General features: G+C 39.7%; 2 protein-coding genes across 3 annotated transcripts in view; one reads left to right on the forward strand and one right to left on the reverse strand.

The window, feature by feature from the left end:
* Positions 1-595: 595 nt before the first annotated feature.
* On the reverse strand, positions 596-9,510 carry LOC137284220 (transmembrane protein 220-like). Of its 2 annotated transcripts, XM_067815952.1 has the most exons (7): positions 9,299-9,510; positions 8,682-8,825; positions 8,155-8,184; positions 5,516-5,576; positions 4,590-4,722; positions 3,974-4,039; positions 597-3,427 (listed from the first exon to the last, which is right to left on the reverse strand). In XM_067815952.1, the coding sequence occupies exons 2-7, from the start codon at positions 8,808-8,810 to the stop codon at positions 3,274-3,276; spliced, it is 573 nt and encodes a 190-aa protein (XP_067672053.1). In that variant the 5' UTR covers positions 8,811-8,825; positions 9,299-9,510; the 3' UTR covers positions 597-3,273. The 2 variants fall into 2 exon arrangements, with proteins under 2 accessions (XP_067672052.1, XP_067672053.1); XM_067815951.1 differs by lacking the exon at positions 9,299-9,510 and having other exon boundaries at positions 596-3,427; positions 8,682-8,975.
* A 7,103-nt stretch (positions 9,511-16,613) lies between these two features.
* The window catches only part of LOC137285212 (leucine-rich repeat serine/threonine-protein kinase 1-like), a 51,246-nt gene continuing 49,201 nt past the window's right edge, over positions 16,614-18,658 (forward strand). Inside the window, exon 1 of the mRNA XM_067817487.1 lies at positions 16,614-16,688. The gene's annotated coding sequence lies outside the window, so the exon portion shown is untranslated. The remainder of the gene's footprint in view (positions 16,689-18,658) is intronic.

Below are 18,658 nucleotides of genomic sequence, written 5' to 3' on the forward strand. Positions count from 1 at the left end.
ATATATGTGATATGTGTTAGTTTCCTCTGAATGAAACAATTACTTGTGCAATCATAATCTAAAACTAACATCAGGCATGTCATTGAACGCATTTTGTGTGTATATGGCTTATTTAGGAATTCTCTTATTATTTCGAGGGGACTCAAATTTGTGGACCTAAATTGACTGCAGATCTTCCTCTGGACGTGTTCACTCACAGGTGGTGGTTAATGGAGATTAATCTCATCATGCTGATACAGTTGTTCAACACATCCTAATAGTTCATGTGTCAAATTCATCAAGTCCTCATTACCCCACTTAGACTTCATGAGTCTATTCCTCAGTCCTACATCAAAGGCCACACTCTGCAAACTTGTGAGACCACAGTGACCCACCATGCATTCCAGACAAATGAGAATTCCAATGGTTTTAACACCCTTCTTATGGTACCAGGGTCTGTTATGTGGAGACCCAATCCCTGTACAGCCCTTTAAACCATCAGGTGTCTATGTACAAGGGGAGACTTCATTCTCTGCAGCTTGGTGTCTGTATGTATGTCTGTATCTTCAACATTACACTTATTGAAATCTAAGACACATACAAAACACAGCAGAAAAAAAACAGAAAAATATATTTTATTGCAAAATCAAATTGTATATTTATTAAATTTTACAATAGACAAAAGTGTAAATGATCATGGTGATATGGCGACAACATGAAAAGGTGATCATAGATTTGCAGACTATCTAGACATGCAAAATACTGGTGCTTAGAACAAAAATGTTCTCAATATATATATTTAAAATGGCAAGTGACATTTTCTTCAGTAAATCACAATGTAACCACAAAAAAACCATACTCCTTGAATAAACTAACTGCAGTCTTATAGAATATTATGCACTTATGCCATTCATTCCTACATATACACTACAATATTTGATTTCTTTTTGTCAGCTCAGCTCAAGACAATTGCCCTTATTAGACTTTTGTTTAGAAAGACTGTAATCTTGTAATCATTATTTGAACATTCATGTAGACTGTAAACACTCATTAACAATATTTCATAAAATATGTGAACATCATAATATTATAGCTTGTGAACGTTCATATTTTTGTTAATCAGAATAGTTTAATTTAATTCAACATTACTGGTGTAAAGAATATGTTAATTCCAAAAATACTTAAACAATGTAGACATTCTGAACATATTACTAACATGAAATCAGTTATGATGATATAAAAATAGTCTTAATAATCATAAAGTTAGCAATAACAACATTACTGAGATGATCTAAACACATTAAGCAGGTACAAGCACCAGCCTCATCATGTGACCACTGTGGTCATTCATTGTTGTCACAAGTTTTCTTATTCTAGTCACTCTTCATACTTCCTAAGGTGGTGGGGTAGCCTAGTGGTAAAGGCGTTTGCTCTACAAGCTGTAGTGAATGACTTTGGTTTCAGGCTGCGTTAAGCAGTATTCCAGCATTATCATGGCAGGGGGACACCCGAAATGGACTTCACACATTGCACCCATGTGGGGAATCAAATCTGCTTTAACCACTTGGCTACCCCACTGCCCTACGCGCCAAAGACTCGGGTTCGATTCCCAACATTGGTCAATGTCTGAAGTCCATTTCTGATGTAACTCACTTTGATATTGCTGGAATATTGCACACCATACTCACTCACTTTATGTTTCCTAATTTTCTAATCAGGACAAAGCTTCAAAATGGGACTTTTCCAACCTTTTTTTGCTGTTCATTGTCAAACTAATAACTGCTTAAAGGTCATATGCAACAAAAAACTCAAAAATAATTAAAACACAGTTATCACTTATTCATGACACATTAAAGGCACTGCTGATTAAGAAAAATTATAAGTGTATAATCGCAAATCAAAAGTGCAATATTTTGTACTTGGGTTTACCTCCCTCGAAACGAAGCAGCCGCGATACTGAACCCGGTCACAGCTGGTGGATGTGCAAGGAAGCCTTTTCAATGGCCACTGGTTCATTTGCCGATACACTTAACTGGCTCTTTGCTAATTTCAAACCTGTGAAGGTCCCGGGGTAGAATAGGCCTTCAGCAACCCACGCTTGCCATAAAGGACGACTCAGCTTGTCGTAAGAGGCGACTAATGGGATCGGGTGGTCAGGCTCGCTGACTTGGTTGACACATGTCATCGGCTCCCAATTGCGCAGATCGATGCTCATGTTGCTGATCACTGGATTGTCTGGTCCAGACTCGATTACTTACAGACCGCCGCCATATAGCTGGAATATTGCTGAGTGCGGCGTAAAACTAAACTCACTCACTCACTATTAATTTCAAATTGGATGAGGTCAGTGATTGAAGTTGTGCATTGCATATTTTCATTTGGACACAGGCAGGCAGACATATAGGTGTGAATAAACCAGACACTGAGTTTTCTTTGTAACAGAGCCTGCTTGTCACAATCAACATGTTTTTTTTATGTAATGTGTAGATTATTTACTTGTTTATGTACACAACCAAAGATCAGACTACTGCTCACGACCTCATACTCGTGCAAGCGTACTGTTTCAAGCTCCGCGAGCCTATTCACTTCACGTGTTATGAGCACAGCACAGCATAGCTGTTGAAACCACTTTTTTCCTCAGCGAAAATTAGTGAATTCTTTGAACTACGATTTCCCTGGCTTTTCTTCATAGCATATTTTTTCAACTTTATAGGATGAATTGGAATTTTTGATGATTTGTTTTGGTATGTACTTACCAAACATACATACGAATCTGCAAAGTTATGTATTATGTTGCATGTGACCTTTAATAAGCATTCAGAGAAAGGTGTTATAGACATATATCAGTCCAGTAACAATGAATGGTCACACTTAGCACTCAGTACCAGCTTGGAAAGTATAATCCTGTCAAGATAATAATGTAATGCCAGAGCACAGCATCGAGTTGGGTTCTAGGTGCATATATCAGCACTATATAATTATTATCATGATTATTATGTCACATTCAGTACATAGTCATATATTCATGCCATGACACATAAAGTCACTTCCAGCTTCAAGATCACCATTTGGGGTCACTTTGACACAGTCACACATGTCAAGTTTTGCTGTACAGAGTTACATCCCTTAGGTGTCACACAATCCTGTGTGGAACAAAACATCTGCGACCAGCATCACTACAGGATTTCCTCCCACATGTCCCAGCTTCCCCCCCAAGATACAGTTGCATCACTGTTCAGGGTAGTGTTAGATCCAACAAGCAAGATCCTTATCAGCATCCCTCTCCTCAGCATCCTAGGACCTGAACATGCCATTGCAGTGTCCCAGCTTCTGATGCCAGTCCCCAACAAAACACAGAGCCCACGTGAACAGCGGCAGCACAGCCAGTGTCACTGACATCAGAACCAGAGCATTCATCAGCGACCGGTTTGTGGTAGTGGAGTCAGGTCTGTGGAATATACAGTCACATATAGAGAGTTTAATAGGATGCAAAATTTGACATGCCTTATTCGACCAGGTAATACAACATTACGATTACCTTGTTGTAAAGTTCTGTCTTTCCCTAAATACTTAAAGTAATGGGGAGATTCCTTCAAGACACATTGACAAGTTTTTCGGGATGAAGTTATACATACGTTTCAATCAAAGAAGTTTTTGAAAGGCATTTAGAAGTTGGACGAACAACCATAAAACAGTAGGCAGCATTGCTAGAGACCATATAGTAAATTTACTAAATTATTGTACCTTCCTTGGCATAACCTTACTGCTTTTAGCTCATGAGAACATTAATACAAAGGAAGTAGCTTGTAAGTCGATCAAATATCACAGCGACACTTGAAGTTTGCTGACATACCACAAGAAGGGCTCACAGCAACATTCAAGTGGAAGTGGCTAATCTTATGTATGCCATATACCGCAGAATAAAGCAATCACAGAAGGAACTGCAATGAGACTAACTGAAGGCCTCCTGGGTGGAATGATGGTGCACACATACCTTCCTAGTGCTGTGAATCTGCAGATCCCCAACCATGCAATAATTATCAGCAGCCCTCCCATCTCTCTGTAACCATGACATCATGATGAAGAGAACTTCAGTGACAAACAGCAAAACTATCTAATTTCATAAAGATTTTTGTGCAAGCATGTCATGTTACTACATTTTAAAGTGACTGAGGTAGTATGGTTCAATTGGAAACCTGATATAGGTATTCAGATAGTATGGTTCAATTGGAACCCTGATATAGGTATTCAGATAATATGGTTCAATTGGAAACCTGATATAGGAACTCAAAAGTTGGAAGAACATGGATGAATCAAACGTATGGGGATCACAACTTCCATATTCTTCTTAACAACATTTCACAGTTGCTTCTCACCGAGATGAATTCACTCCTTAAAAGGTAAAAGTTTCCTGTATGTAATTTCTGTGTTGTGATACTTGTATCTCCACTGTTTCACTTTACAGCATACAGACTTCCTCGGTTTCCAAACTTTCTGGAGGAAAATAGCATGAGTGATAAGGAACTCATTGTTTGTGGATAGTTTTCAAAACTGCATGATATTGTTTCATATTTTCCTTCCTACTGTATACATGAAGGTGTTCCACCAACCTGCCCTCCTCATGTTGAAGCGGGTTCTGGATGCGACCGCTGATCACTTGGACCATGGTAATGACCTGGTACCCTGAGTAAGCTAAGCACAGCGTCAAGTGCACCACTGACACACTTCCTATTATCTTACTCTCTGCAAAAACATGTATGTATAATAAGGCCACAATTCAAATTGATCCAAGCCAAGGAATAGTTGAATGTTCTTATTTTGTGCCACTGTGTGACCTTTGTTTGACTGGGACTAATACAACTACAACTAACTAAAATGGCTAATTGATGAAACGTTTGCTAACTTGTTAGTTTGTGTGTAAAAGTGATTCACATCGTGAACATCAATCTACACAAATGGGATAGGATGACATGTCAACAAAGTTAGCAAGGAAACCCTGATGGATTGCTAGAGACCAATTCTTACCCACACAGTCTCTAAGTAAACATGATTACTAAATATGAAGACTAGATGAGACTGTCAAAACATGGCTGCAAGTTTACAAAATATCTTCTAAGCACACTTTCATAGTTGATTCCAGTAGGAGGTTAACATATTGTTTACTGCTGCATATAGGGCAAGTTTTGTCATAAATGTAATTATTATATGTTGATATAGGAGGGTAATATGATTATATTGATACAATGTTCATTAGTGTATAAGTGAACTTGGTAGCATGCAGTATTATGGCAGATACAGATGTTGAATATACTCAATATGATGGACTTTCCATTCTCAGTTCATGATGACTGCCTGGCTGGGCCATGGGGTGTTACTAAATACTGAGTCTATAATGGTATTTTCTTTTATCAGAACTCATACACTGAATTTTGCAAAATCTCCCAACTTTCAGCTATTGAAGTCATGTGACATACACCAATACAACATGCTATGTGCACTACAATATAATGCCATGAATAAAACAACATACACTTACCTGACAGTTTTGGCTTTACAATGATTGGAAGACACAGCACTGCTGGGACACAATATATCGGCTGAAACAAAAATATAACTGTAACCCTTATTATTATTATTATAAGTGTTCTTGTATAGCGCACAAATCAAACTGCAAGGCAATTTCTCTAGGCGCTAGGTATTTTTCCCTCGATCACCGGATGTCAATCTCAACAGCACATCGTATTTCAATCTCAACTCCCCGGGGAGTATACAACTCTTGCTGCCACTAGGCGCACCAAGTTTTATTGTGGCTCTCTCATCCTAACGAGGTACCCATTTGACAGCTGAGTGGACTGGGACACATAGTCACAGCACTTTGTCCAAGTTTACTGCACGTTGCTGTACCCGCAACTAGCTGTATGCACGTGTTCATGTGGCCACCATCTGGTCATATACCAACGGATTCGTGGGTTCTTTTAAGTGCACGGGATTGTGTACTGTACACTAGGGATTGTGACAACACTGAAAGAGTCGATCCCGAAACCTCAACCTCGCTCGATCACTAGCATGGCGCCTTAGCCAGCTCGCCCACCATGCCCACCATATCTTAACTAATTCTATAGCCTAGTCACTTGAGGTAAGGTTGTTTTGGTTCCAATTAGTTTTCAAGAACAAAATATAAATCACACTGGCATAATGTTTGAAAAAATAATATTCTTGTAGTGTGTGTCATTAACAAGTGTTGCCATGGTTACTAATTCTGTTACATTTTCATGAATCCAGAAGAACCCACTATACTGAGAAACAGATAATTCCTTTCGTTCTCATTTACAAAAACCTAAACACACATTTTTATGGTTGAGGGAACATTCTGGCCAAAGTCATCCTTCATGATGAGTTCATCGTAATAAATAATTAGCAAAAGGCCAGGTGATTTTTCAAGAAAATTAACCATATTGCTAAAACCATAATGCATTTTTTCCTGTTATTTTCTGGAAAATTAATAACAGTTCTAGTGTAATTTTCCACAATTTCTGATGTTTAAAGGTCACATGCAACAAAAAAATCAAACATAATTAAAACACATTTATCACTTATTCATGACATATAATATACATTGCTGCTTTTAAAACACAAATATACAAAATTATAAGCGTACAATCGCAATTCAAAAGTGCAATATTTTGTACTTGGGCTTACTTCCCCCGAAACTAAGCCCTCGGAAGACCGAACCCAGTCATAGCGGTGGATGTGCACTCAAGTGTAACGACGGCTTCCGATTGGCTGTTTCACTTGCTGATATACTGAGGGTTCATTGTGTGTACAGAAAGATGATCTGATTGATGGGCATTTTAGAAGTATAGCGAGTCACAAGAAAGTAAGATTCTTTATGGATAACAACTTCTTTTTGTGTACATGATGCGTCGTTTCAGTATGGATTCATATACTGTTGTCGAACAAAATCACATACACTAAAAGAAGTTGTTATCCATGAAGAATGTATATAGAGCTGTTGGGTTTTGAAAATACATGTTCTCTGAATTTGCGCTCGATCCAATCAAAAATCATCTCAGTAGAGATGGTAAACTACTGCGTGGCTGGAATCTGTCATTCGTCCAAGTACAAAGCAGGACTTGAAAGTGTCAAGAGTTTGCACCAGTTTCCATCAGATCCAGTCATCCGAAAAAAATGAATGTAGTTTGTTTGAACCCACAGTCATAAAAACATGTCATGTGTATCACACGTACCTAATTACATAATGTGGCAGAGACGGGACTCGGGTGCACGAGTCATAAATCAACTTATTTTCTTTATGTCGTATAGCCTGATAGGTGCTAAGTTCAAATTGCACATGGTCAATGATTGAAGCTGTGTACTGCAGACAGGCAGGCAGACATATAGGTGTGAATAAACCAGACACTGAGCTTTCTCTGTGACTTCTTACCACAATCAACAAGTTTTTTTTACGTAACGAGTAGATTATTTACTTGTTTGTGTACACAACCAAGATTAGACTACTGCTCACGACCTCAGACATTGCATACTTTTTCCAAGTTCCGCGAACCTATTCACTGCGCATGCATTATGGACGCAGCATAGCACAGCTGTTGAAACCAGTTTTCCCCCAGCACTGGGGGGAATTTAGTGAAACGTTTGAACTCCGATTTCGCTGGCTCTTTTTTCATCACGTTTTTTTTCAACTTTATAGGTTGAATTGGCATTTTTTATGGTTTGTTTCGGTAAGTGCATACCAAAGGGTACCAGAATCTGCAAAGTTGTGTTCTACGTTGCATGTGACCTTTAAGGAATAGCTCAACCCTATACCAAAACAAAGAGGTCAAATCTTCACACGAGTAACAAGTATTACACAACCTCTAGGACAAATATGATACAAGTGATAGTCACTAACCATTGTCACTCAGCTAGAATCTGTTTGAGTTAGTGAGTGGACAAGGTTCATGCTGCTTTCAGCACCGTCACGGTGCAGAGACAGGTTTCACGTCATGAAAGGCAGACACTTTAACCACTAAAATTCCCAACTGCCCATGATGTGACACAATGTAGCAGGGTGTGGAGTCATCCTATAGGTGACATCCTTACCTTGTCAGCCCTCACAATATGTCAGGAGCACAGTGTCAATGTTATACATCTAAAGGTACAAGGTTCAGTACTCACCACCCACAGGTACCAGTCATTGTCATTCAGCTGAAAAACAAGTAAATGATAATCATGTAGTCTGGTAACAGACACATTCATTTTACTACGTAAAGGTTTATGCTACTGATATTTCGACAAACTTGGTATCATGATCCCCTAGATATCAGTGAGTTTACTATTAGGCCACTTTTAGCAAAATTCCAGCAATATCACAAAGGGAGACACCAAAAATGGGGAGTCAAACCTCAGTGAGATGAGCAAACACATTAACCACAAGGCTACCCCTTCATCCCCACAAAAATAAGTAAATGCCATCTCGCAGTAATTACTTCAAATCTCAATATTAATCAATGCCTTCTTCCTGCATAAACTATTTCCACACTCAGTATTCTCACATGGGGGTCTTCTATACGAAAGTCATGGTACACTATTAAACATTATATATTGGGCACTTCACTAAAAACAAATTGTATTCATTCATACTTCTATCGTAATACTTTAATCAAATCTAAAACATCAATGACTGTTTAATGAAGCCAACTCACATTGAAATAGGCTGCTAACACAAAGAACACAAGCATGAAGATGTTGATCAAACGCCAGACATGATCCCACGTCCCAGACTGTATCTTTGGGGCGTCCCCTGCCGAAGTTGGAACACGTTCATAATCCATCACTGCCCTCAGCTCCTGTGACAAGAAATCACACTCAAATTAGTAAGATTAAAATAAAAACATCATTTCTACTGTGAACAATAGTGATCAACAACTTAACACTACAATGCTGGTTCTATCATTATGTCTACACATGTTGACGTCAGATACTATCTCTGACCATGTGTTTTGTTGTAATCAAGATTAGCCGTGAGCAAGGCTGGGGTCCAAGAGTCAAGATGTCACACTACATCATTCGACGTTCATTGAGATTACTAAATTATATCAACAGTAAACAGCTCTGTAGAAATGGAACAATCATTTTCATCACACAGATAAGAAAATGATATCAAAACGGCTGGAAATAACACAACATTCACCAGATTTAACTGCAGCATTTTCTGCTGGGGTCATTTCACCAGATCATACATCGGATATATAGAGAAATCTTGTGCTAGTTTACTTTTATGTAAGATTTATTTGGGCATATACGGTAAAACAATGCATACCGCTTAATCTAATACTGCTTCTACGAGTTGTTACTGCTTTGCCATTCTTATCGTGTGAAGTTACTGACTCATCCGTCAACGAATAATCACACTTGTATTCATAAGATATACTTCCAACCGCTGTGCACTCTGTAAATCTGTCACAACCGTTTTCGACGATTGAAACCGTGTGTATGTTGATGTGACATATGGGCTCCGCACAGCGCACTTACACCCAAGCTCATGCAGAGTGTGCTTACATGCGATGCTCAGAGTTTAACAAACACGATTCGGAACAATCCGGTAAACCTCGGTGACAAGACGACTATTGATTGTTCCTGCTGATCATGGTAGACAATATTCAAGATGGAGCTACCAATATTCTTGTCGCTTGGTCTTTATTTGATCAGACATATAGTCGCTACCTCTCAAATTATTGTGATGCGCAAAGAACCGCAACAGTTTTGTTCATTCTTTGACAACCGGGCACCAAAGGTTCAGCCAGGGTTAAAGAACTGTACGTGGTTTAAGGATAACAGTTGCTGTGGCCAGGAGGAGATCGATGCGACGTTTGGAAGGGTCAAACCTCTGAGAGGGGCGTCACAAGCATGCCAGAAGTACACCAACTATCTAATGTGCTACATATGTGCACCAAATCAGAATATATTCTACTTCCGAGAGAGACTAACAGTATGTCATGAGTTCTGCGATGCGTGGTACAAAGCTTGCAAGACCGCCATCTTGAAGGGATCGATAATGGGAGACCTTTTCGCAAACGGGGACGAGTTCTGTACTAGTTGCCGATTCCAAGTTAGCCAAAGAGAGAAGAATGATTGTTTCTTCTTCGACGTGCGTCTCGATACAACGTCTGCTTCTGCATCTGTTCATGGCCTGCCCTTGTATTTGGTGGAATGTTTTGTACTATTGTTAGGCACGCTCCTGTAGCCTTGAGGCAGATGTGGTACCTCATTCAACAATAACATTTATGCTGCAATCAAAAGTCACAACAATTACTTCCTAGGCAACCATCCAGATTATGACGTTGTTGTGACATTTGTTACATGTAGATGAAGAATGCCGGCCATACCATGGAGATCAACATCTATCGGCGTGATTGTGCAACGAAGAAATAAATGTCGCCATTACAGAGATGTGATTGGTTAAATCATTTTAACAATGAAATGACCGCTCATCGCTTTACAGGGATTTAAAATGGAGCATGGATAAAAAAAATGGCAGATGTGCAGGTATCTGCTGTACACTTGTACAGCGAGGAGAGGAAGTCAAAGTCAACAGATTAAGGATTTTAGTGTGGTTGCCACCTATAGAACTCTCCAATGTGCATAAGTCCCTAACGTCAACGTGCCTACGATCTCTTCCAACCTTCATTTACGTTTTATCAATGGCGTCATCTTAGGACATTTTGACGTTTTGAATATATTAAAAATTGTTTACTCAGTTTTGATTACAAGATATTATTACGTGCATTTCTATCACGTTGGCAACCTTAATACTTATATTTGTCTTACGCAAAACATCGAGGTTGTCTTGCATATCGATAACGGTCCACCTCGGTCTGCTTTCACGTTTTCCTTGTTTACCATTAGTAAACCATCAAAACCGATGGTTCACCTTCAGACATTCATTTACCATCATACAGTAAGGCCCCGTTGCACAGAGCCATAGTGGGTAACTCAAAACTATTCCGAAAAAGGTGGACACGCGGTGCTGTGTCTGTACTTGTATCTGTATCTGTAACAGTAACCCGACAATTGCTTCGCGTTTTGTTTGTGGATTATTAACTCACATGCAATATTCCAGCTATACGACGGCGGTCTGTAAACAAACGAGTCTGAGCGAGAACTCAGCGACTGACGTGAAGATCGATCCACGCATATGTAGGCCTGTAGTTTTCACACAGTCAACCAACACAGTCTTATCTGACCACCCGATCAATTTAGTCGTCTTTTGTGACAGAGACAATTTTGCTTTCTGAAACGGGCCTCTCACTGAGAACACAAATAATGTATTTCAAAATGTCATGGTCTGTCGGTCGGTACTGTATCTTGTATAACAACATGTTGTGGACATGATGGACATTGGTACCCACTGTTTTATTTTCCTTTTTGCAATAAAGATGTCCTATCCTCTGTTCTCCCTCCCTCCGTCTGGCTGCTGTAACCGGGCGATACAAGCAATAATGTCCAAGGTTGGTGTATATCAGTAGGGAGATGTCATCTATATGTACATGTGTTCATGATCACCATTGGCTGGCAGTCTAAACATGGTGAATATATAGTACAGTTGATATTTACGTCATAACGATTGTAGACACTGCATTTGACATCTTACTGTGACAGGCACCTTATAAGGTCTCAGTAGTGAGTAAGTATGCTTTTACGCCGCTTTTAGCAACATTCCAGCAGTATCACGGCGGGCAAGGCCTCATTAGTGTGTACATGTAATAACGTGGTATATTGAACACTTTTCATGCCGTACAACTAGCCATGTTTATTTATAATATATGCTTTATTTCGAAACTTTAAGGTGACATTATCATGTCATTACCAGGGATTGTGAAATGCGGGGTCCAGGGGCCATCTTGTACATTAGAATAAAAAAGATGACCCATTAAAGTTTTGAAGTTTACTATTGTTGCAAGAGCAGTGGCCCGTTCTAAATGCAGAAAATGGCTAATAATCCTGAAAATAACCCATAGTTAAAGTTCTGTATCCCAATCCCTGAATAACCACAGTGTTCAAATTTACCCTTACACAACATTATCATGGTTTTTTTCAGTTGATACAGCAAAACATGACCACTAATTTTCAAAAAGGTCCATGTCTTTCAAAAACTATAACTACTGTTCGTGGCAAGGAAGCACATTGGTGTAGAATACCTAAGTTCACGTGTATTGAACATTTTGCCAAGTAAATATAGGCCTAATGTGTGTTATTATGATGACATAAATGGTACAAATGTATTGTGTTTGATTTGTACAACACTTTATATGTGTTTGTTAAAATATTAAACATAAACACTAGATCAGCGTGTCTGTCTTCTTTGAGTACTATTCCTGCAAGGAAGCACCGTGGATACCCGAAGTCAAGTCTACAATGCTGCATGTGGGAACAGGTTAAGACAGTCACGATACGTCATGGATGGAACCCGATAGCACAAACCCAGAAACATAATGGGTTGACCTGGGCATCTGGCGGATCCCACGGGAAACATTTCGGCGCCTTTACACGGGCCGCGTTGCTACCATTCACGCACGCACGCACGCACGCACGCACGCACGCACGCACGCACGCACGCACGCACGCACGCACGCACGCACGCACGCACGCACACAAGAAACAAATCTCATGCTTGTTGAGAGGAATTTATCGAAATGTTTCTTAAAATGTGTATGTCTTCTGATTTGTTTTTTCTAGTCCATGGGCAGTAGTCATCTTCATCAAGTAATTCCGGTTGTGTGTTTAAACACCTTCTAAGATAGTCGTATAAGTGCCATACAAAAACATCCACTTACGATTATCTTGACGCTAAAAGAGCTTCGAAAATCAAGGCCCTGGTCGTCTGAGTGAGTGAGTGAGTGAGTTTAGTTTTACGCCGCACTCAGCAGTATTCCAGCTATATGGCTGCGGTCTGTGAATAATCGAGTCTGGACCAGACAATCCGGTGATCAACAACATGAGCATCGATCTGCGCAATTGGGAACCGATGACATGTGTCAACCAAGTCAGCGAACCTGACCATCCGATCCCGTTAGTCGCCTCTTACGACAAGGTGAGTCGCCTTTTATGGCAAGCATGGGTTGCTGAAGGCCTATTCTACCCTGGGACCTTCACGGGTCCCCCTGGTCGTCTGCCATGTTAATCATCTTAGTGAAGGCATTCGAGAAAAAACCCCAGAGATTTGGTTGAACATCGCATTTCCATCACAAGGTACACAACCCGTATTCGCATGCTTGGGACCCATGTCCTGGCGCCCACTGAAAAGCAAGGTAAAGTATAAACGGTCGATGTTTACACAGCATGCCAAATCCTGAGTGCTAGCAACTTCTCTGGACCCCTACTACCTTCCAGTGTCCATACCTTCGTGACTGGGTTGGGGTGGCGTTGTCCGTAGTAGCTACTAAAGTGCTCGCATGTCACGCCGAAGACCCAAGTTCAGTTCTCCACAAGGGTACAATGTTTAAGCGCATATCTGGGCTTTATCATTGCAGGGAGGACCAAACAGCAGGGAAAATAATGTGGTTCAGGAACTGTGAAACAGGCTAAAACACAACAGACGGATCCCTGCCAGGCATTTTGTCTCTAAGGCTCATTCATGCATGAGGTCTATATGTTTCCAAATGTATGTATAGTGAGGCTGGGCATATCTATGAATTGCCACGTGTATATACGTGTGTGTGTGTGTGTGCGCGTGCGCCCACGTGCGCGTGTGAGTGTTTGTATGTGCGTGTGTCCACGGAGAAACCGGAAGTGGGGTATTCATGAAGCTGGTGTCGCTATTTCCTTCTTCTGAGGGCATCGCCATGATCTGCAACCCTCGTCATGTAACGGTCTCGTGCTGATGATGAGAGGTGGAAACAACTGCATGCTGGTTACAATTAGGCAATGATGTATTTCTTTTTAATTTCTGCTTATTCTTGTTCCGTGACTCCCTTAAACCGGGAACTGGCAGGGGTAATGGAGGCGAAGAACAATCTGAATGCCACGAGTGGCGCTTAAAATGTTGAATAATAGTAATAGTGATAGTTTTACGACTTAAAAGAATTGTTAGGGTGTATTTTAGGAGTGTGAAAATTATGACATATCGACGATCTGTTCTGATCCGCCATTATAAGTTATCACATCGTGTCGAGGGAAATACGGGGTTTTATCAGTCACGATGTGATAACGCATTTATCTAGCTGAATGTTTTCACTAAATCCAAACAAAACAACACGCATCGAATCGACTTGCTGCCATGTTGGCACCAGCTGATCGTTTGACCTCAATGCACAGCACGTTACTAAAGGCTTGTCGATGCACGCTTTTCTCACTTCTCGCGTCGTCACCGAGGCGTAGCGGGGGGATATGACCTTCGTAGTGGGAGTATAAAAGTCGTATACTCCCGCTGGCGGATCGTGATGGATGTACATGGTATTTTATCAGAGTCACGTGGACCAATCAAAACTCGACATTCTTACATGAGGCTAGATAATGATGCTTGTGATGCTTGAAGGTAATAGTTCCACAACTTCCTTCTTTCTTGATATTATTATTTGACAAACTGGAAAGGTGTTTACAATGCTTTGTGACAGTTTTACACATTCTGTTTTTGAGAGTTGTGTGACAGTGTCAGTGAACATTAATGTAAACAAAAATGTCTCAAAGTAGATTTTTTTAAAACAAGAGTCATCAGCAGATGTCATATCCCCTCGGCCCCCACATGTTTGAAATGACAAATAATCTGAGAGTTACTCATTGTTTTTTTAGACTAAGTTTGAATTGTTTCCATGGAATTCATGAAAATTATAAATGACATATGTCTATAACCAGCAAAGTCACAATTTCATATATCTGCCAAGATCTGTTGAAAGATATGAAATGGTTTTCGAGCTGAGCTCTGGGAACGAAGCCCACCCCTCCATTTTGAGACGAAGTCCGAAACGTTTCCATGGAAACCAAGAAAATAATACATCACAAAAACCTTTAAAAACCAAAAGGTACCACTTTGGGGTCTGCCACAGATATCTAGAAAGTTTTACTAACAGACATTAAGATGTTTTTGAGTTCTGCAAACGGAGAAAATAATAAATCACAAGATCCTGTACATAGCCAAAGGCACCACTATAGGTTCTGATTGATATATCTACCAAGTTTTGCAGAAAAGCGTTGAATTGTTTTTTGTGTTCTGCTCCGGAAAAGAAGCCCATCCCATTTTGAGACCAAGTCCAAAACGTTTCCATGGAAACCGGGAAAATAATAAATCACAAAAACCTGTAAAGGCACCACTTCAGCTTCTGACTGATATATCTACCAAGTTTTGCAGAAAAATATTGAATGGCTTTTGAGTTCTGCTCCGGAAACGAAGCCCACCCCACCATAAGACTAACACCAAAATGTTCCATGGAAAAATCTGTAAATAGCAAAAGGCACAATCATAGGCTAAGATTACTATATCTGTCAAATTTGGTCTAAAAATATTAAACGGTTTCTGAATTATGCTCCGGAAACAAAATGATGACGGACGGACTGACCGACGGACGGACAGACGAGGCGTCGACTATATCCCCCCGCATTACATGCCGGGGGCATAAAAAAGGACAGCTGATGTTAACACATATGTTCTCGCGATACTTCTGCATTCTTTAACATGTTTTGGGGAGGGAAGGCCGCGGTGTATCATTTATTCTTTCATTCACATAATTCATCCATTCATCCATTCATTCATTCATTGTAAAATTCCGACTGATACAATAAACTGGCTGAAGTTCTGTTAAACACAGCTGAAGTTGCGCTGGGAACGAGCCAAGTCACTGTGTGTGTTGAAGCATGACGAGGCACACGTTAATTAGTACAAACAGGGATGCTCTATATAGGCTCCCTGGTACAAATGGTAAAATGAGCAAGCGATGACCTATCCTTGTTGTAAATTATCCCTGTTATGCATAAGGATTTGTACCCTTTCGCCTACAGTTGCATTTCGCGTACAGTGCAATTTCGCCAACACAAGACTTAAATTGCCACCTGATTACCCTGTACTCATATATGGACTAGTCCAATAACTGTTAACTGTAAAGACAAACTAGGAATACCAGATTTAGAATAGAAAACAAAATCTGCGTTTATGGACCAGAGTTTATTGCATGATGAATTTTATAAACATTGCATAACAGCCCGGTACTCACAGATCATGCCAAAATGCCAATGTTCCTTTTATAAAATCACCTCCCTACATGTCAGTTGTTTTAAATTAACATTACTTATTGACTCATTATTGTATGGGGGTTGTAGGTTACTGTCACTAATTACTTCTGATGAAATTTAAGTGTAGGCGAAATGCAACTGTAGGCGAAAAAAGAACAACTCATGCATACAGTAACCAAGTCAGGATAAGGATTACATGTCCTTCCATAAATATGTTGAGCTCAATCCATCATTCCGCTTCAGATGCCCCGTTGTAAATATTAACTTAAAATTGTGTTCACATATGAAACGAAAAGACGAAAGAGAACAAAATGAAACGGTCCCCAAAACGTAGATACAGAGTCACGATTCAACGGGGAATTCCAATCAGGTGCCCTCTCGTCACTTCCGGTGTTCTAAAATTGAAACATAGGGATTCCCATACCTCTGAAAGGATGAACAAGGAAGTAATGTCATAGGGGCGATCATGACGATTGGAGTTGACACATGTGAGTAGTGAACTGTACCAATGTGAAATGTTTGCATTCAGATATATTGAAGGCACATTTTGTTCTGCCTTCACAAGTAGGCTCGGTTGAATTTATGTTGTACGGCCCCTATGATGTTTGTCATTGATGTCAACACTAGTCGCGACTCCCAACTGTTCAGCTTTATGCATGTGACCTGACGTGTGGCCCAGCTTCGTTTAGTTTGTTGTAGTGTGTCTTGATATCACACTTCACAAACTGCATGTGAATGATATAAACCGTTATCAGCAGGTAAATGCACCTTGCATTCATCCTACCATTTATGCTTTTGCCCACTTATGTTAAAAATAACGCCATTAAACACAAATTGTGCACACATTTGCGAAAATGGTACATAATTTTAGAATGGTGTTTCAAATGAATGTAAGTGGAGAAATAAACATTGGATTCTGTTGCAAAACAACACTCCTACAGACTCATAGATTGATATTTCTGTATCAAATCTATCAGATTTACTTGTAGCAATAGAACGAAATCAGAAATTATTGATTATTCTGAAAGTGAATTACATAATGAACTTACAATATAGTTACGACAAGGGTAATCAATGACAGCTGGCATCTGTCACGAGAATGACAATAGTTTGACGTTTGAGATCTGATCAACAACATTTATGAGTTCAAAACTGCAATTGTGTTGCAGCATAGATATAGGGAGCAGGAAGAGATCTTGATATGCTGACAGTGTTGTCAGAACAAAAGAGATTGAATGATATTGATATTGATTCAAGGATGTTGTAATATTGCAATATTTTGTTATGCCAGTGTTGTGGGTCCTGGCTGCTGATAAAGTGGACTGAGGCAAGTAGTTGATTAAAAGCTGTTTACTCTGTAAAATATGACAACATCAGTATAATGTGAGGTATGGCCGATTGGTGTAACAACTCACCTTAGTCGTGGCGTGACATGAAGTGACAAATACATGTATACAGATTGCACAGACTTTATCATTTATAACATGGCTTTTATAGTGTTATATATAATATTGCACATTGAATATTATGAACAAATTGTTAAGGAAGCAGACCTCACTCACACTTACTTATGTAAAACTGTCTTAGAGGCATTTTAGAAGTTGTTGAGCTAAAGGTGAAGGAACAAATTTTATGGATGATCAATTTGAAAATGGTGTAAGAATCCATACTGAAACGTCACCTATTATATGGTCTCTGATACCTGTAAACCATGACATCAGTATGAGATGATGTGTGGCCGTGGGGAGTAGTAATTCAACTCTGCCAGGGTGTTTCATGAAGTGTCAAGTATGAAGATGCCTACATCACAGACCAGGTAATGCACGAGGTGTTATGGAAAAAGTAAAGCACGAGATACTGGTATTACGACCAGAATAAGAGTGAGAGAAGATAAATGAGCACAGAGTGATGAAGTAAGAGATACGAAACGGATTGGGAAATACATCCAGCGACATCCTCCCCTCCTTTGTGAAATGGTGTCCTCATCATTTAAATGCAATAATACATACAGCTGAACAAAACTCAAACCTATGCAACTATAACACCTTGAGCTCACAAACTGACAAATCACACAAAAAAATTCAAAATCCAAGGTACCAGCAGCTACTGGAAAATTAGGGAAATATTTAGGTTATCACTGATCATATTACACGTTACACCATTTACATTCCTACTAAGAGCCAATCCGCCAAGACCACAGCAAGAGTTCTCTTTGATATTTTCCTAACTTGTTATGTATTTCCTTCCAAACTACACAGTGACATTGACAGAGAGCAGTAAATTTAAATGTTTTCTATGTGTATGGATAAAATAGAACCTGCAGTCAATAAACATGAATCCGACATTTGTCGATTTGAATTTTCCCTCTTCCTTTTCTTCACATGACACTTGCTTGATAACAGTGTTTGAATGTATACCAACATGATACATTTGTTGTTTTGAAGAAGTTGTCTGTCTG

The sequence above is a fragment of the Haliotis asinina genome, chromosome 5 (assembly GCF_037392515.1).
Source record: "Haliotis asinina isolate JCU_RB_2024 chromosome 5, JCU_Hal_asi_v2, whole genome shotgun sequence".
Classification (NCBI taxonomy): Eukaryota; Metazoa; Mollusca; class Gastropoda; order Lepetellida; family Haliotidae; genus Haliotis; species Haliotis asinina.